Here is a 20683-nt window from a genome sequence, read left to right as displayed (position 1 = left end):
CCCCCCTAGCTCGAGTCTAAACCTCTTCACTGAGTCCCTCCACCATCTAACTCCAAACCTCTTTTTGAATTTTTCACTGTGGCTCACTAAGCCTTATTAATTGAAGAAGCTTGAAGCAGAAACAGCTGGAATCCTAGAAAACAAACACTGTGATATCTTCCTCTCTTGCCTCAATATAGTAGCACAGACAGACCGCTACAGAAACCACCTGGAATGTCCCTTTTCTGTAACATAATAAAGTATATTCAGCAATAGAGCCCTAGTAGTCAGTATTCCCATCTCATCACTGCCTCAATATTGCAAGAGCCTGAGAGGGAAGGACTGGCAGTAATTCACCAAGAAAATGAATTAACCAATTCTATTTAATAAGCAATTAAAAATATAAAAAAACTTCCTAGTTTTTAAACCTTTTACTTAACATTAAGAGTTTGAAATGAAGAAATTTCAACGTACCTTCTTCATAGTCAAACAACAGGTAAGATCATGATATACCACGGGCACAAAGTCCTTTGAAAGGTGTACATCAAATTCTACAAAGGCTGCACCCTGACAGAAGGAAGCAAGTATTTGAAAAACATTGCCTGGTACACAGTACATCTCAAACTGCAAGAACATAAGAAATTTTTGTTCACTATAAAATTACGGACCTGTACAAACTTTTTCTAAAATGTATTCTCTTAAACAATGGCTTTTCTCTTTTGCAAAAGCACAGCTGCTTTTTCCTGGCAAAAAAAAAAAAAAAAGACACAGAATCACTTCAAAACACCCAGAGGCACCGCAGTGGCAGTAAGACAGCCTTCGGGGCTGTCACTTCTGCAACTGCTATTGGCAGAAAAGGAACCTAACAAGAGCCCCGAGCTCAGGGATCCCTCACATTGCTGCCCACTGCCCCTGCAAACCTTAGCTGCACAGCTAACATGAAAGATTTGGTGAGGGAAGGAATAAGCTGCAAAGCACCTTAGCTCGGCTCCTTAGGGCACCTGAGCAGTCCACTGTACAGCCTTTCTCAGCAAAATGTCAGTACTGAATGAAAGAGGAAGCCATAACTGCTGATGAACAGACAGAGAAAACAGAAACAGGAAAAAGGTGATGCTCATGTCCGGTTTCCTAACGAAAGCCAAACAAATGAGGAAGACATGAATTATAGTTAAAGCCAGGCCGGGCGCGGTGGCTCACGCTTGTAATCCCAGCACTTTGGGAGGCCGAGGCGGGCGGATCACGAGGTCAGGAGATCGAGACCACAGTGAAACCCCGTCTCTACTAAAAATACAAAAAATTAGCCGGGCGTGGTGGCGGGCGCCTGTAGTCCCAGCTACTCGGAGAGGCTGAGGCAGGAGAATGGCATGAACCCCGGAGGCGGAGCTTGCAGTGAGCCGAGATTGCGCCACTGCACTCCAGCCTGGGCGACAGAGCGAGACTCCGTCTCAAAAAAAAAAAAAAAAATTATAGTTAAAGCCAAATTTCTAAAAAGCAGATCCATACAGAAGGAGCAGGACTGAAATTAATTTAAAGAAAAAAAAAAAAGAAAAAGGCAGATCCACTCACCCCATGAATTAATTCAGTTAAAGTCTGTATGTCATAAACTGACATGCAAAAATGTACCTTTTCTGAAAGAAGGCCAGCTGCGATAGAAGCAAGGTTTGAAAATTCTGTAACACTACTTTATTGAAAAGATGGGTGCATTTCTATCCCTTACACTGGCTCTAAGTTGTCAAGGGGTAGAACTCAACTTGGGAATACACATGGATCACAGACTAGAGTCAAAGGAGTTCAAGAGTCTGGCGAGGAAGCCTACTTCCTTGCAGACTTCTGAAGCGGGAAACTTAGCACCTCTTATTTTAAACAAGACAATACCAAAACCCTTTCTACCAAAGAGGACAAACCCTACCATTCCCAAGTAGTTCTAACTATTAAACATTTTAAGTTGTAGCTTTCTAATTTGTTTGGTTTTAGACAACCATAATCCTTATAGAAAATAATTTTAGTAGAAGGCAAAACTTAATCCCAAAATTCATTGTGAGGTTTAAGTAATAAGCCAATAACAGACTGAAACATCTTCATAGATATGTATTTAACATTATAATAAGCCAATAATAATTAAAATAACACATCTGAAAATGTGATCCCTATGAGTTATAAAGGATTTCATTAGAATATGGAAGAAAAAGGCTTAATTAAATCCTCTCTCAAAAAGCACATATCTAAAAATTATTGGAGGGGTGCAGTGGCTCACGCCTATAATGCCAGCACTTTGGGAGGCTGAGGCAGTCAGATCACCTGAGGTCAGAAGTTCAAGACCAGCCTGGCCAACATGGTGAAACCCCATCTCTACTAAAATTACAAAAATTAGCTGGGCATGGTGGCACACGCCTGTAATCTCAGCTACTCGGGAGGCTGAAACAGAAGAATTGCTTGAACCTAGGAGGTGGAGGTTGCAGTGAGCCGAAATCACGCCACTGCACTCCAGCCTGAGTGACAGAACAAAACTCCATCTCAAAAAAAAAAAAAAAAAAAATAACAGGGTCATCACGCCGGCATGATGGCTCATGCCTGTAATCCCAGCACTTAGGGAGGCCAAGTGAGGGCATCGCTTGAGCCCACAAGGTCGAAACCAGTCTGAGCAACATAGTGAGATCCTGTCTCTACAAAAACACAACAAGTAGCCAGGTGTGACGACACACTGACACATGCCTGTGGTCCCAGCTACTTGAGAGGCCAAAGCAGGAGGATCGCTTGAGCCCACGAGGTTGAGGCTGCAGTGAGCTATGATCCTGCCACTGCACTCCAGCCTGGGTGACCAAGCCATCACGTTTATAGCTAATGAAATGATGTTTAGCTATGACAGTAAAACTGCCTCCAAATTAATTATAAACTATAGCCCAGTAACAGTAATATATTTTCAAAAGAAAGATAAAACAATCTACTAATACTTTAAACATTAAAATTATAATCAATTCAAGATGTCATGAATTTTAAAATGCATTATTTTATATACCACTAAGAGGGGGAAATATGCTGCCGATTAAATTATGACTCAAAGCTAAGTTGTAAACCCATTCCAATTTCCGAGAGGTTAAAATATTTTAAAAGTACACCTTAGAATAGATGTTAGTTCATATAAGTCATAAAGCTAAACACTGACTAACCAAGTTTACTTCCTGAACTATTTTTCACAAGGCAAAGTTGAGGGCGTATGGAGTACATTGTGGAAAAAGTGGAAATTAAAAAATGAGACGTTCCTCCGTTTTTCCCCTAGTTTCACTGTGGAATGTGAGGCGATCCAGACAAGTACAGAGGAATAGGGGAGAAAAATCTCAGGTTATTGATTAAAAATGTCCCAATTGCAGTTGCTGAAAATACTCACAGCTAAAAAACAGACTGTAATCCTTTATAACTGGATTTTTAAAAAAAGGAATTAAGGAAGACAGTCAAGTTGGTATGCAAGGGTGGAAACTGATATTTTTTTTTTTTTTTAAAGAGATAGAGTCTCATTGTGTCACCCAGGCTGGAGTGCACTGGACAGATCATAGCTCACTGTAGCTTCAAACTCCTGGGCTCCAGCAAAGCTCCTGCCTCAGACTCCCAAGTAGGTGGGACTACAGGTATGAGCCACCACACTCAGCTGATACCTCAGCTGATACACTTCTTTCAAGTGTTACATAAAATCACCATCAAATCTTTCCTTCTTTTTTTTCTTTTTTGAGACTGAGTCTCACTCTGTCATCCAGGCTGGAAAACGGTGGCATGATCTCAGCTCACAGCAACCTCCACCTCCCAGATTCAAGCAATTCTCTGGCCTCAGTATCCCAAGTAGCTGGGATTACAGGCGCGGGCCACCACGCCAGGTTAATTTTTGTATTTTTAGTACAGGCTGGGTTTCACCATGTTGGCTAGGCTGGTCTTGAACTTCCAACCTCAGGTCATCTGCCCATCTCGGCCTTCCAAAGTGCTGGGATTACAGGCGTGAGCCACCACACCCATCCCATCAAATCTTTCTAAAGGCATTTTTTCCAAAGTGAGTAACTGAATAAGCACATTATTCAGGTAGTGAAAACCAATGCTTAGTGGGAACTTTTTTTTGTCTCAATTACTCAAAATTTATTATCTCAAAAAAGGATGCTGGTTCCGCACAGTGGCTGATGCCTATAATCCCAGTACTTAGGAAGGCTGAGGCGGGAGGATTGCTTGAGCCCAGGAGTTTGAAACCAGCCTAGGCAACATAGTGAGACCCTGAATCTACAAGAGAAAAAAAAAATTTAAAAATTAGCCAGGCATGGTGGCACATGCCTCTAGTCCCACTACTATGGAGGCTGAGGTTGGAGGACTGCCTGAGCCCAGGAGGTTGAGGCTGCAGTAAGCCATGTTCGCACCACTGCATTCCAGGCCCAGGTGACAGAACAAGACCGTCTCAAAAAAAAGAAAAGATGCTTATGCCAAGAGATATTCCCCTTTCTAACTATTAATAAAAACTGGAGGACACTCCCTGATCCATATTTCTCTAAAGTTGTTTAAAGGTTACTTACATGACTAGCAGCATTTCTTAAAGAAGCAATAGTATTTTCTTGAACTTTAGCCAGCCTGAAAAGAAGAAATACAGTTATCATAGACTATAGAGAAGATAAAGAAACAAATGTAATAAACAAGCAAAGTGTACTTTCAACAATGGGAAATAGTACTTATTCTGTATTTTGAGGCCAATTTTGACATCCCCAAAATATGACTATGGCTGTCACCAGGAATTTATTCCTTAAATGCAAGCTCTAACAATGATAGATATTTACAAGCTGAATACTGACATAGCCAACACAACATACACTTGCCCTGTACTATGGACTTTTTTCTTGGAGACATGCAAAGTGATCAATAAAAACAATCCTTTTCAATGGCAGAAGAAACAGACACGTAGAAACCTGCTCCTTGCAATACAGCCTCCAAAGGACTTAATACTGGCAGACAGTGGGGGAAGGAGAAACAACTGACACACATATAGGATGGAAGTATGGAAACTCTATTAATAAGAACAGAAAGGTGGAAAATGTACTGTTTAAGATGGGGCCTGAGAGGTTGGGTGCGGTGGCTCACGCCTGTAACCCCAGCACTTTGGGAGGCTGAGGCAGGCAGATCACTTGAGCTCAGGAGTTCAAGACTGGCCTGGGCAACAAGGTGAGATCTGGTCTCTACAGAAAAATACCAAAAAAATAGCTGGGCATGGTACCACGTGCCTGTGGTTCCAGACACTGGGGAGACTGAGGTGGGACAATGGCTTGAGCTCTGGAAATTGAGGCTGCAGTGAGCCACGAATGTGCCACTGCACTCCAGCCTGAACGACAGAGACTCTGTCTCAAAAACAAACAAATAAAAAAGGCAGAGGCGGGTGAGGGTGCTTCTTCCTTAAATAGTTATTTTTTTTAATAGACCTTAAAATTAAAAGAAGGGGAAGACAACTATTCCAGGCTATAATCTAATGTCTGTTGAGAAGAGAGAGCATCTTTCGGTTGAGGTCTAAGTTAACTAATATTCCTGGAGTTTAGTCACACTTTTCTAGACTTGGGATAATGTTGTCCAAACCCTTCCATTTTATAGATGCGCAAACTCAGACTCAGAGAGGGCAACACGTCAAAAGTAAGGACCACGACACAGACACACACACTGATGCTACCAAAGCTTTCTGCATCAAGCTTTCGTTCCTGCCTTTCTACTTTTAATGTCTTCCTCCTTATCAATTCAGTAGATATATTAAAAAACTGACCAGAATCTTAAGGTTGGTCTCTAACCCCAATTACCAAATTACATTAAATTCCCTTGGTAAGTAATAAAAACATCATTTGACCTTTGCTGAGAAAACCAGTGTAACTCTATCAAACATGAGCTACACCAAATGCTAATCCTACTCAAATATTCAACTTACTGGGCAGTTGTTGTAGAGTTTCCTGCACCACGATGGCCAACATCCAATGGTATTCTTGGCTTCCAATACTTGGAAAATGAAGATTTCATGTCACAACTGTATCCTGGTAATGGCTTAATAATTATATAGTCAACTTTCATAGGAAAAAAGAGGGAGGAACAAAAATAAAAATGATTAAAAGGTCCATTATGAGCTGAATTATATTTAAATACCACTCAAGTCAGCTTTATCAGTTTCTATCAAACAGAAAAAAAAAAATCAAGATTCAAAACGTAACAGACATGCTCCTTAAATTGATACTAGAGCAAGTTATTAATTTCATCTTTATCATTATCAAATACTTAATTTGAAACTAATTAAAATTCTAACTTAACCTTGGGTTATTTGGCAGCGTCTTCAACCTTACCTCTCACTTTGCCTATTGTTTTCCTGGAATTTCTGCTCATGATGGGGAGAGTAAGAATTCCAGCACTCTTTCCACTCTCAGCAATGGTGGATGATAAGAGACAAGCTGTACCCACATGTCCAGGAAGGGCATCACCCTGAACTATGTGCTCACTGAGATCTTCCTGAAAAAATGAGATTTAAAATAATCTTAATTTTTAAACTTCTATATTACATACATACATACATATATATATACACACACACACACATATATATATCTCCTATATATGAAATGTGTATATATTTTTTTTTTTTTCATAAAAACTTCAGTATTTTCGGCCGGGGTCAGTGGCTCACGTCTGTAATCCCAGCACTTTGGGATGCCGATGCAGGCGTATCACGAGGTCAGGAGTTTGAGACTAGCCTGGCTAACCTAATGAAACCCCGTTTCTACTAAAAATACAAAAAATTAGCCGGGGATGGTGGTGCATGCCAGTAGTCCCAGCTACTCGGGAGGCTGATGCAGGAGAAATGCTTGAACCCGGGAGGTGGAGGTTGTGGTGAGCCGATATCGTACCACTGCACTCCAGCCTGGACAACAGAGCAAGACTCCATCTCAAAAAAAAAAAAAAAAAATTCAATATTTTCAATTTAAAGATCAAAAACCTCACTTAAAGTCAACTGAGAATCTCTGGGGTAGAACTGATAAGAAAGAGATACAATCAAATTTATATTCAAGTGGCTTCTCTATGATTAAATACATTTTCTTTGTACATTTTAAAATATATATATTTTTTGAGACAGAGTCTCATTCAGTTTAAATTTAAAGCACTGCTCGAAAATTTCTAATCACTTTTATGTTGTTGTAAGACTAAGATATATTTGTAGTGAATTATTATTATTATTATTATTTGAGATAGCGTTTCACTCTTGTTGCCCAGGCTAGAATGCAATGGCACGATCTCTGCTCACCGCAACCTCCGCCTCTCGAGTTCAAGCGATTCTCGTGCCTCAGCCTCTCAAGTAGCTGAGATTACAGGCATGCACCACCACGCCCGGCTAATTTTGTATTTTTAATAGAGACGGGGTTTTCCATGTTGGTCAGTCTGGTCTCAAACTCCTGACCTTAGGTGATCCACCCGCCTCAGCCTCCCAAAGTGCTGGGATTACAGGCGTGAGCCACCGCGCCTGGCCCTATTTGTAGTGAATTTTTAACATATTCTCTAAAAATGTGTCTACACAAGTGTCACAAGGGATAGCAACTCTCTAGGAAACCAAATACTATACTCACTTTGAGATTACACTGGATATTTTATCAGCCTAGTCTATGAATAAAACACTATTACAAAAAATGCTAAACCAAGTAAAGGGAAGGTAGGACATTCAAGATATAATTTATTAAAAGGTAGGTTTATTAAAAGGAAGCAACAAGAAAATGTTCAGGCCAGGAGCAGAGGCTCACACCTGCAATCCCAGCACTTTGAGGGGCCGAGGCAGGAGGATGGCTTGAGCCCAGGAGTTCAAGACCAGCCTGGGCAACAAAGACCCCATCTCAACAAAAAAAAAAAAAAAAAAAAGTTTTGTTGTTTTTTTTTCTGAGACAGAGTCTTGCTCTGTCGCTCAGGCTGGAGTGCAGTGGTGCGATCTTGGCTCATTGCAACCTCCGGCCTCCTGGGTTCAAGCAATTCTCCTGCCTCAGCCTCTCAGGTAGCTGGGATTACAGTCACGCACCAACACGCCCGGCTAACTTTTGTATTCTTACTCTTCACCTCGTGATCTGCCTGCCTCAGCCTCCCAAAGTGCTGGGATTACAAGCATGAGCCACCACGCCTGGCCAAAAAAGTTTTTTTTAAATTAGCTGGGTGTGGTGGTACACACCTGTAGTCCCAGCTACTTGACAGGCTGAGGCAGAAGGATCACTTGCGCACAGGAGATTGAGGCTGCAGTGAGCCATGATCATGTCACTATACTCCAGCCTGTGCAACAGAGCAAGATCCTCTCTCCGGAAAAAAAAAAAAAAAAAAAAAAGAAAAGGGAAAAGAAAAAAGGAAAAAAAGAAAAAGAAAGAGGCCGGGCACGGTGGCTCACGCCTGTAATCACAGCACTCTGGGAGGCCGAGGCAGGCGGATCACAAGGTCAGGAGATCAAGACCATCCTGGCTAACACGGTGAAACCCCATCTCTACTAAAAGTACAAAAAATTAGCCGAGCGAGGTGGCGGGTGCCTGTAGTCCCAGCTACTTTGGAGGCTGAGGCAAGAGAATGGCGTGAACCCCAGGGGGCGCAGCCTGCAGTGAGCTGAGATCATGCCACTGCACTCCAGCCTGTGCAACCCCGAGACTCCGTCTCAAAAAGTAAAAGAAAGAAAGAAGTCATCAAAAATTCATACTTTTATAATACAGACCCACAGATCTTACTGCTTAAGATTAGATTTTTAAAAATCCATCCTGAATTCTGTTCTCAAGAAACTGGCTGGGGGCTACTGGTGTTCAAGACATATTCCCTACCCTCCAAGATTTAAACTCTAATCTAGTATAAATGGGTGTGGAGGTGGAGCTGGAGGTTAAGGAAACCACTACATATCACTACCGAGCCAGGCCCACAGCAGTAAGGACCTTAGGGGATGTACCAGGTATTATGTGTTGGGGAAATATGAACAGCCAGTGATCTACAAGCACTAGTGTAAGTATCACACGTAGCTCCAGAAAGTTAGCAGCACAGATTGTCAATAACGTGGCACAAGCTTTACAATTTCATTACATATTTACAATATCAAGTTGCAAGTCAGTCCCATCAACAAATCCTAATAAAGCACCTCAATAAACGACAGGCTTCCATCATAGTGAGAACTCAATCACGCTTGTTACATCGGGATGCCCGCCAAGAGGTACAAAGCCTGCCCTGGTCTCTATTGACCACTGATGGTTCCTTTGGATACAATTCATTTACATTTAGATTATTTAGCAGACAGGCATCAAAGACATCTGGTCTTGATTTGAAACATCAATACTGCTGTTCTCTTAATTATATTCTTAATAGTACTTGAAGATGACAACTCTAAGTTTTTTAAGCTTAACTGTACAGAGAAGCACACCTCCAAAAAGTTAGCTTTACACAAATTAGATTAAAATAAAAATCAAAACCAACGTTAAAATAAGCTTGTCCCTGCATTCTTTCTCAATCCCCTCACTGCAGTAACTACTCACTTCAAAAAAATCAAAGATTAATTCCAGGTTATCTGGTTCCATCGTCTGTATGCTGTACTCTGTCCAACGATCAGGCTGTAAGCCATAACCACACTCCGGCTGTGAATGCCTGCACTTGAACTCATTGTCACTTATTAAGGATATCTCCAAGCTATTGGACATTTTGTGGAGTACAGTGGGAGATACCCTATCATCATCATCTTCCTCCAGGCCTTCTAGTGTCAGCTTCACCCTACGTAATAAAAAAAAAAATAATGAGACGCAAGAAGTGGCAGAAAAGAAAAACTCATACAAATGTTGCCTGAATTCTACATTTTAAAGTGCCCCCAAATATGCTAGATCTTCGAATAACAAAAATAATGTATTATGCAAAGATTACACATACTACAGGTTAAGGAATTAGGTGTGTTTTATAAAATACTGATGTTATTATCTACAAATATTTTTGCAAAGTATTAAAATGGGATAAATGACCATTATGCCTACTAAGGTTGTTGATTCTTTCATTAAAAATAAATAAATAAATAAATCTAGAGCTGGGCCGGTGGCTCACGCCTGTAATCCCAGAACTTTGGGAAGCTGAGGCGGGAGGATTGCTTGAGCTCAGAAGTCTGAGACCAGCCTAGGCAACATGGTGAAACCCCATCTGCAAAAAAATATAAAAATTATCCAGGCATGTGTCACATGCCTGTAGTCCCAGCTACTCGGGAGGCTGAGGTGAGAGGATCACTTGAGCCTGAGAGGTGGAGGTTGCAGTGAGCCGAGACTGCACCACTGTACTCCAACCTGGGTGACACGGCCAGACCCTCTCTCAAAAGAAAGAATATATATATTATTAAACACATATAATATTCAAAAATTTTCTGTGTGGAAAATTTTTCATTTTCAAGACACAATAAAATTTAGAACACTGAAGAGTATTTCCAAAAAATATTTTCTCTTTATGGCATTCTTATGTAGCAGACAATCATTTCCATTATATCAATTTTTTCTTTTTTTTTGGAGACAGAGTCTCGCTCTGCCTGGAATGCAGTGGTGCGATCTCGGCTCGCTGCAACTTCCGCCTCCCGGGTTCAAGCGATTGTCCTGCCTCAGCCTCCCAAGCAGCTGGGATTACAGGTGCCGAACAGCATGCCCAGCTAATTTTTGTATTTTTAGTAGAGACGTGGTTTCACCATGTTGGCCAGTCTGGTCTTGAACTCCTGACCTCAGGTGATCTGCCCACCTCAGCCTCCCAAAGTGCTGGGGTTACAGTTGTGAGCCACTGTCCATTGGCCTCCCAAAGTGCTGGGATTACAGGCGTGAGCCACCACACCCGACCCATTATATCAATTTTAAAACAAACTATTGCTACACTATGAAAATTTAAATAGAAACTATAAAAATACATAAGCTTAGAAAACCACTTATCTATATAAACAAATGTTTTCTGGTTCTACATGTAGAGATTAAGACTAACTGCAACTGTAGCAATCTGAGCAGTGATAAGAAGTTCACTATTACAAAGCCCTGTAGTTACTAGAATATGTAACATTATCCCAAACTGTACACTTAAAGGCTAAAACCAATTGAGTCTGAAATCTACAGCACTAGTGAAAACAAATGGCCTAAGTAACACATAAACATGGTCATACCTAAATCTAGATTTTTTTAATTTTTTCTTGGTTATTGAGACAGGAGGTTTTTCAGAATAATGCAAACGTAATCTTATTTCAGTCTGACATGTCAGCCATCCAGAATCCAGAGTTTCAACACCATCTGAGAGAATAAATATGAAGAACAGTAATTATTATACATGTTTTTTTAAACATCATAAGTACCTATATGGATTGACAATTCTAGTTCACATTCACTTTCTTTTTTTTTTTTACCTCCAAAGGAAATACATTTTTTAATGAGATCTAATCCATGATTTGTTTCCTAGACCCCTGCCTAAACCGTTGTTCATATGCAACCCAAGGGTGCCAAAGGTAAAAATCTGAAGGAAAAGAATCCTTTCAGCAAGTAAGTATTTTTAGAATAACAATAAAAATAGAATTAACTTTTTTCCTTTCTAAATATGAAAATAGGCCGGGCATGGTGGCTCACGCCTGTAATCCCAGCACTTTGGGAGGCCGAGGCAGGCGGATTACAAAGTCAGGAGATTGAGACCATCCTGGCTAACACGGTGAAACCCCGTTTCTACTAAAAGTACAAAAAAATTAGCCGGGCGTGGTGGCAGGTGCCTGTAGTCCCAGCTGCTCAGGAGGCTGAGGCAGGAGAATGGCACGAACCCAGGAGGCAGAGCTTGCAGTAAGCCAACATCGCGCCACTGCACTCCAGCCTGGGCGGCAGAACGAGACTCCATCTCAGAAAAAAGAAAAGAAAAGAAAAAGAAAATAATCCCAAAATAATGAATCATTGTGAACAGGCAGATTTAGAATACATATTCCAAAGGCCTTCAGAAAAGATCCTGGTTCTATCAATACCATCTTTGAAAAAAATCTAAAAGGAATCAATTCCATTTTTTTTTTTTTTTGAGACAGAGTCTTGCTCTGTTGCCCAGGCTAGAGTGCAGTGGCACGATCTCAACTCACTGCAGACTCCACCTCCCAGGTTCAAGTGATTCTCATGCCTCAGCCTCCCAAGTAGCTGGGATTATAGGCGCCCACCATGCCCAGCTGACTTGTATTTTTAGTAGGGACAGAGTGTCACCATGCTGGCCAAGCTGGTCTCAAACTCCTGAACTCCTGACGTCAAGTGATCTGCCTTCCTCAGGCCTCCCAAAGTGCTGGTATTACAGGCATGAGCCACCTCACCCTGCCCACATTCACACTGTAATAATGCATTGAGGTTACATAACACTGGTACTCTTCTCCCCAAAGCAAATATACAGGCAATCTTAAATTCTTCATTAAAATATAACTTTTATATGAAGTAGGGGGAAAAATTAAATGAATATTAATAATTAGCTATGCTGTCACAACACAAATAAATTAAAATATTCATATTGAATCCATGACTAAAATAATACAAATCTATTTCAGAAAGAGCACACGGTCCAAGATAGCATCTAACCTAGCAATTGTTCTACTAGGGATCACTGTTACACTTCCAAAGCGTCACTTTAGATATTCAGCTGCAACTAGTTATGCCACTAGTGCTGGGGGTCTGAGATATCAGAAGGTAAGAACAGAATTGTGAGTCAATTCCATATTCTCAAATTTATATATTCTGCCATAAATAAACTGCATGATCATGACAACACTGTTGGCATTAACTTGAAGCTACTCACCTACTTAACATAGGTAATAAAATGTTCATAAATACCAGAGAAGCTGTCAACTGTTTTGGATCTAAGCTTTTTCATCAACAGGGTTAAAATAAATAAATACCAAGAAACTTCTCTCCTTAGAAATTCTCTCCTAACTTAAGAATGCTTAGTAATTGTGGGACGTTAACCTTTTTTTTTTTTTTTTTTTTTTACAGAAAAGACAAAGTGAGACCATGCATTACAGCTCAAGCAAAACTACTCCATAAAGCACTCCAAAACATGTAGTGTAAATATTACTTATGAAGTACTAAAGACTCTAAAACAACACTAAAGCTATTCAAGTACTGTACACTGTTTTCTGATGTAATATAAACAATCCCAAACAAAATCAAGGAAAAGATGTCAAATTCCTGTCTAAATACTGCCAGAGCATGTTCATTTCTACCATACCTAATAAAAACCACAACCAAAACATTCGGGCCTGTTCTTTCCCATGCTTAGCAGGAAAGCAAACTGGCTATCAGCAATTTATCTCTGATCCAGAATCAGTACAAACACAATTCCGCCCACCCTCTTTCCACTTTTTGACTCCTACAGTACAGCATCCAAAATGAGGATGCAGGCCGGGCACGGTGGCTTACGCCTATAATCCCAACACTTTGGGGGGCCAAGGCAGGCAGATCACTTGAGGTCAGCAGTTTGAGACCAGCCTGACCAACATAGCAAAACTCCATCTCTACTAAAAATACAAAAACTAGCCAGGTGTGATGGCACTCACCTATAGTCCCAGCTACTCAGCAGGCTGAGGCAGGAGAATTGCTTGAACCCAGCAGGTGGAGGCTGCAGCGAGCGGAGATTGCGCCACTGCATTCCAGCCTGGGTGACAGAGCAAGACTCCATCTCAAAAAAAAGAAAAAAGAGAGAGAGAATCAGTTTAGTATAATAGCCCTGATACACTGTAAGAATTCCAGCCAGGTGCGGTGGCTCACGCCTGTAATCCCAGCACTTTGGGAGGACGAGGCAGGAGGATCACCTGAGGTCAGGAGTTCAAGACCAGCCTGACCAACATGGAGAAACCCCGTCTCTACTAAAAATACAAAATTAGCTGGGCGTGGTGGCGCATGCCTGTAATCCAAGCCATTCAGGAGGCTGAGGCAGAAGAATCGCTTCAACATGGGAAGCGGAGAGTGTGGTGAGCCAAGATTGTGCCATTGCACTCCAGCCTGGGCAACAGGTGCGAAAACTCCATCTCAAAAAAAAAAAAAAAAAAAAGAATTCCAGTCACCTAGCTGGGCATGGTGGCTCATGCCTGTAATCCTAGCACTTTGGGAGGCTGAGGTGGGTGGATCACTTGAGGTCAGGAGTTTGAGACCAGTCTGGCCAACATGGCAAAACCTCATCTATACTAAAAAAAAATGCAAAAATTAGCTGGGCATGGTGGCAGGCGCCTATAATCCCAGCTACTCAGGAGCCTGAGGCAGGAGTATCACTTGAACCTCGGGGTCGGAGGTTGCAGTGAGATGAGATTGCACCACTGCACTCCAGTCTGGGTGGGCGGGGGTAAGAATTCCAGTCACTGAAGAAAATTAGAATTCTCAGGATATAGTATTTACTAAAACAGAAAGTACACAAATAACATTTTCAACATATTCAGAAGTTAAAGCATTTTCTACTCTATCTCAAATTAACTTTTAAACATTCGGCCACAATTACTAGAACACTTTGGTTAGTCTGAATTTTACTGTATATGCAGATATACAAACACACAAAATACACAAACTTAGCCTAAGTGTAACATTTCACACTTTAGATATTTAGAAACATTAATGTAATTTCAAACATAAAAGAGGTAAAAGGCTATATTAGCAGTTCAGTATACTACACACTTTTAATTATATTAATATCATATACCTGAAATTGCTAGTCAAATAAAAACCAAAAGGATAACATTTTAAAGTGCAAGAATTATATTAGAGCCGGGCGCGGTGGCTCACGCTTGTAATCCCAGCACTTTGGGAGGCCGAGGCAGGCGGATCTCGAGGTCGGGAGATCGAGACCACGATGAAACCCTGTCTCTACTAAAAATACAAAAAAATTAGCCGGGCGTGGTGGCGGGCGCCTATAGTCCCAGCTACTTGGAGAGGCTGAGGCAGGAGAATGGCGTGAACCCAGGAGGCGGAGCTTGCAGTGAGCCGAGATGCGCCACTGCACTCCAGCCTGGGCGATAGAGCGAGACTCCGTCTCAAAAAAAAAAAAAAAAAAAAAAAAAATTATATTAGAAACTAATTATTTAACAGTAGGGATTTGTTTTTTTGGATCCAGCCTCTATTTTCAAAATCATACTACAGTCATGCATTGCTTAACAATGAAGATAAGTTCTGAGAAATGCGTCATTAGACGATTTCACTGTTGTTTATGTAAGTACAGGGAATGTACTTACACAAACCTAGATGGTGTAGCCTATTGCTCCTAGATTCCAGCACTGTATAGCATACTGAATACTATAGGCAACTATATAACACAATGGTAAGCATTTGTGTATCTAAACACATCTACACATAGAAAACATAATGTGCTGTATTATAATGTGCGCTACGTTACGACAGCCGTGATGTCACTTGGCGACAGGAATTTTTCAGCTTCATTATAATCGTATGAGACCGCTGCTGCATGTGTGGTCTGTCTTTGACCAAAATATCGTTATGCAGCACATGACTGTATGTTCTATTTTCCTGTGCTATATAATTCCAATGAAATGTAAAGTAACATCTCAATCATTTCAGTAAACATTTAAGTAAGTCAGCCTCACTTACTGTGGATTCCAAATTGTCCATCGTCAATAATAATTTCGCTTTCTAGAATTTAAGGAAAATAGAAAATTTAGTTAAAACTCTTGATGCATACCCAATGAACAACTGAGAAATTATCCACCTTAAAGATCGTTTATAATATTAAATCTACAGCTTAAAAGCAGCCCAAGGTGAATAAGCATATTTATTGTAGCCCTCAATAAAGAATTCCCTTTAAAGGAGGCTAGCAAACAGTAATAGTTCTTACGTACTTCGTTGATTGTCCATTATGTTAAAAGGAACAAAAAGAAAACTCTTCAGAAAGGTGCTCTAGAGGCACTGGGATTAACTTCTACACTAACCAATGTATAAGACTCACAGGTTGCTGGACAACGATAACTCCTTCTTGATTTTCAAACCAAAGGTCTTGGCACAATTAAAATGCTTATTCTTATGTAGTGCATATTCTGAACCTGTCTCAAATGTAATTCTCCTCATATCCCAACTATTCACTACTGCCAGTTAAAAGCTTTACAAACAGCATGAACTTACCTGTATGTACAGAGCTGTGAGGAACTACCAAAAGAATAAATGCTAGCACATCCCCTTCTCCTAACAGAAATTTCAACTCAATGAGAAAAGCTGTAAAACCCCACCCTTTGAGTAAAATACAATTTATCTTCCTTGCCTACTTCCCTTCCCAGTTTAAACATTAGTCTGAAATACTTGCAAAATGGATGTGACAGTTCCTAATAAAGATTCTCTGGTAAGTTTAACACAGCTTTTAGGTTCAAAAGTTATATTTCTCAAAAGTATACATTCCTTTCTAAAAGACAGAAACAAAATCATCCCATTTCTCATAATAAAATATATTTAACTGCAAGATGCTTTAAAATACAATTTTTTAAAACATTCATACCTAGTAAGTTCCAACCTCAGTATGGGAATATTATAATTTTAAGTATACGCTCATAAAAATCCTAAATACGCTACCAAAAATGTATTAAAACAAAAAGAAAATCCAATAAAGAGGATGGAATGAGATACTGTCCTTACTCCAGGATGAAGCAGAAACTCCCACTGCTTCTAATTTAAACCAGAAAACTGGCATCCAGTTATCTTTCAATTTTAACTTTACCTCAAAACTAAAAGATACATTTCTCAGCACTGAGTCAATTTATAGATGAATACATGTGGGTAATTTAATGTATGTGAAATGAACTTCAAATTCGATTTTCAATATGGACAAAGAAGTTCAAAAATACTTGTATGAAGAGAAATGCCATATTTAAGCATAAGAAAAGTGGATGTGTTTAAAAGAAAACAACTTTAAAAAAAAAAGAAAGAAAGAAAAAAAACAGAAAACAACTTTCTGAGTAGCAATTCTAGCATAGCCAGCAGGGAATTTAAGAAATTTGAATTCATTCATACAAGTTTATTCAAGTATTTACCAGTTTCTTAAAAAACAAAAAAAATTAAGAAGAAAAAAATAGAATAACTTACTCTATTAATATTCAAAGTTAAAAATTTAAGAATCTTTGTTTTGGATTAATTTTTTCTTCAAATGTTTGCTAAGTCTGAGCAAGTAAACAAACAGAGCCATGGATGCTCATTCAAGAAGAATGGTATCTTATAAACTTCCTAACCATTCCAAACAAAAGTAAATATTTCATAAAAAACTAATCTAACCCAAGAAATCAAAAATATCTAGGTAAATATTTCTAATAAAGTTTATTTTAAAAGGCAATTAAAAACTGTTCAGTTTTGAAAGATCCATGAAATGCTCGGTGAAATTTGTAGCACTGACAATGCATTGACCTTAACTTTAGAATAAAAATTTATTAAATCCCACTAAGCCATTGTGCAGCATATTAGTAACTTTATGCATATGCCTCAAACAGATGCAGTTAATGCCCATACCTAAAGGGGTTATTGATCGTGGTTGTAGATGAGTCTCCCACTTGTGAACTATCACTTGACATGGACCACCGATAGTCTGCAATTTAAAAGTTAAACGTCTGCAATAATTTCTTATATCTTATTTTCTACCCATGACTCCATTAGATGTTTGTGGCCTAAATCTTATACTAAATATGAGACCAAAAGATTCATCTTATTATCAATATTATATGCCAAAAACCCGGAATGTACCAGATCACAAAACAAGATGAAATGCTGGAAGAAAATTAGAGTGAGGCAGTAAACAAAGAAAAATGAGATGAACTGGCACACAGAACTGTCTCAAACCCATTCCTAAATCGCCTACAATACTCAATTGTTTCAAAGAAATTTTCACTTTTAACTGATATTAATTCTTAAGATAAATATTAAATATGCTTTCTTTCGTATGTCAGCCATCAATGAGGTATTGCTAGATAAAGTATGTACCTCCTGCTCTATGCATTTAGAAAAAGCCTAAACAAGTCTACAATAGTAAAAATAGTAGGAACAAGTACTCAAGAGCAATTATCACAAGCTACTCAAGGAACTAAGAAGCATAATAAAGTTATTTATTACATTTATTTAAGAATACTAAGTGAAAAACAGGAAGATTTCTCATATCATAGGAACCAGTGTTTCTACAGAACACAGGAAATTCTAGAAGGGACATGTGGCCAGGTAAACTTGAAGAGCAAGTGTGATAAAAGAGGAACTAATATCTAGTTTCATTCTTATGCCTTAGTTTAAAATCTCATACAGTGTGACAATTCCTCACACTGTTTTCCATTATCAAGTTCCCCTACTAAAAAAGAACATAAAGCTATGTGTTGATAACATATGCGGTAGTGAAATAACCATGAAAGATTCCCTGAGTATACCTAAAAGACTAAAATTTAAGTGTTCAAATTTTCCTTTAATTTTTAAAAAGAAACTCACTAGTTATAATTATATGCTGAAATAAAACCCTTAAATACACATTTTGGAAGCACATTTTCAAACTATAATCTTACAAGGTATTTTATTTGTTACATAAATTTAATTAAATACAGAGAAGCAAAAAGAAAATACAAAACTCACCCATATCATACCATTTAGGGATAATCACCATCAAGATTTTCTCATATAATCTTTGAGCCCTTTTCTAGGCATTATATTACACATACTCTTTTTTTTTTTTTTTTTTTGAGACAGGAGTCTCACTCTGTCACCCAGGCTGGAGTGCAATGGCACGATCTCAGCTCACTGCACCCTTGCCTCCTGGTTTCAAGCGATTCTCCTGCCTCGGCCTCCTGAGTAGCTGGGATTAAAAAGGCACATGCTACCACGCCCAGCTAATTTTTGTATTTTTAGTAGAGATAGGGCTTCACCATGTTGGCCAGGCTGGTCTCGAACTCCTAACCTCGTGATCCACCCACCTCAGCCTCCCAATGTGCTGGGATTACAGGTGTGAGCCACTGTGCCCAGCCTATACGTACTCTTAAAAAGCCTAGACATAAAAGCTTCTCTATTATCTTTAGAAGGCATTAATAATGGATTAAAATATTCTCCTATACTTTCTATAGGATTTTAATACTGATTAAATTTGATAATATGCCAAACAATAACAAATATGTAACAACTTAGGCACATTATTAAGTATTAAATGCAATAAATAATCCTGTCACTTAAAATAACCAGGCTAAGTTCTTTTCTGAAATCCTCAAACTTCTGAAATTTAAAAACTAAAATAGCACTATATATTTCTTCAAATCATTAATCCTGGGATACTAAATAAAATTCTCTTTTTCTCTAGCTAAACACTTCCCTGCTATAACAGTTCACCTTAATTGGTAGACTGGGTAGATTTTTTAAAAATGTAATGTGAAATTGCTCTTTTAAAAATATAGTGACTTTCATATCCACTATACTAAAAAGAAAATCAAATTAATTCTAGATGATGTTTACTATAACATTTTTCCTGAAATATTTTTTAAATGTGTTTTTTAAATATCAAACTTTCTAAACCTCAAAAGTTGCAAATATAGGACAGGCATGGTGGCTCATGCCTGTAATCCCAGCGCTTTGGGAGGCCAAGGCAGGTGGATCACTTGAGGTCAGCAGTTTGAGACAAGCCTGGCCAACATGGTGAAACTCCATCTCTACTAAAAATACAAAAATTAGCTAGGTGTGGTGGCACACATCTGTAGTCCCAGCTACGTATGAGGCTGAGGTACGAGAATTGCTTGACCCTGGGAGGCAGAGGTTGCAGTGAGCCAAGATCACACCACTGCACTTCAGCATGGGCGACAGTGAGACTCCTTCTCAAAAAAAGTTGCAAATACATACATAAAAATAGAAACAGCCTGGACACAGTGGCTCATGCCTGTAATCCCAGCACTTTGGGAGGCCGAGGCAGGCAGATCACTTGAGGTCAGGAGTTCGAGACCAACCTGGCCAACATGGTGAAACCCCATCTCTACCAAAAATACAAAAATTAGCCAGGCATGGTGGTGTGTGCCTGTAATCCTAGGTACTCGGGAGGCCAAGGCAGGAGAATCCCATGAATCTGGGAGGCGGAGGCTGCAGTGAGCTGAGATCACGCCACTGCACTCCAGCCTGGGCGATAGAGCGAGACTATGTCTCAAAAAAGAAAAAAAAAAAAAAAGAAAAGGGTGCTATGAATATAATATTAAATGTCAAAAAGAGATAAAGTTGGCATAGCAGAGAGTTTGTTTTGTTTTAATTCAGATGTCAGGGGAACTTTATAGACTGTTGATAGCAGTATCTACTTAATCAGGTAAGAATATCCTTTGGATTAAATGTGATAGGGAACATATTTCAGTAGCAATTTTAACAACTCCAGTCTCATCTACCCACTACCCCACTGCATAAAACCACCTAGACTTGAATAGAATTGCATATTTGAGGAACAGTCCAAAAGGCCAGGTAAACAGATGACAGAATTATGTCTATCATCATTCAGACTACAAATGTACATTGGTTGGTAAACTGTTATAATATAGAAAAAAATGAACCTAGTTTTAAAATACACTGAATTTCCAAAATTGTTAAGCCTACTTTATTAAACTTTAGAAGGCAATCTTAAATTTTCAGCTTTACTTCTATAAAAAAAAAAAATTAACAGGCCGGGCGTAGCGGCTCACGCCTGTAATCCCAGCACTTTGGGAGGTCAAAGCGGGTGGACTACCTGAGGTCGGGAG

The 20683-nt window shown here is 39.4% G+C and overlaps 1 protein-coding gene across 5 annotated transcripts in view; it reads right to left on the bottom strand.

The window, feature by feature from the left end:
* Positions 1–20683, bottom strand: part of GPCPD1 (glycerophosphocholine phosphodiesterase 1) — a 68335-nt gene that overhangs the window by 25567 nt on the left and 22085 nt on the right. For 4 of the 5 annotated variants that reach the window (XM_032141909.2, XM_032141910.2, XM_032141913.2 and 1 more), the window contains 8 exons: positions 17463–17538; positions 15567–15608; positions 11135–11258; positions 9501–9732; positions 6315–6477; positions 5909–6041; positions 4524–4578; positions 454–546 (listed from right to left, as the gene is read on the bottom strand). In XM_032141909.2, coding sequence (XP_031997800.1) covers positions 454–546; positions 4524–4578; positions 5909–6041; positions 6315–6477; positions 9501–9732; positions 11135–11258; positions 15567–15608; positions 17463–17538 — 918 coding nt within the window. The remainder of the gene's footprint in view (positions 1–453; positions 547–4523; positions 4579–5908; positions 6042–6314; positions 6478–9500; positions 9733–11134; positions 11259–15566; positions 15609–17462; positions 17539–20683) is intronic. The other variant, XM_032141912.2, reaches the window with a different exon arrangement.

This window comes from Hylobates moloch, unplaced genomic scaffold (assembly GCF_009828535.3).
Source record: "Hylobates moloch isolate HMO894 unplaced genomic scaffold, HMol_V3 SCAFFOLD_21, whole genome shotgun sequence".
Lineage (NCBI taxonomy): Eukaryota > Metazoa > Chordata > Mammalia > Primates > Hylobatidae > Hylobates > Hylobates moloch.
Note: the sequence above shows the minus strand (reverse complement) of the source record. Positions and strands in the feature narration are given on the sequence as shown.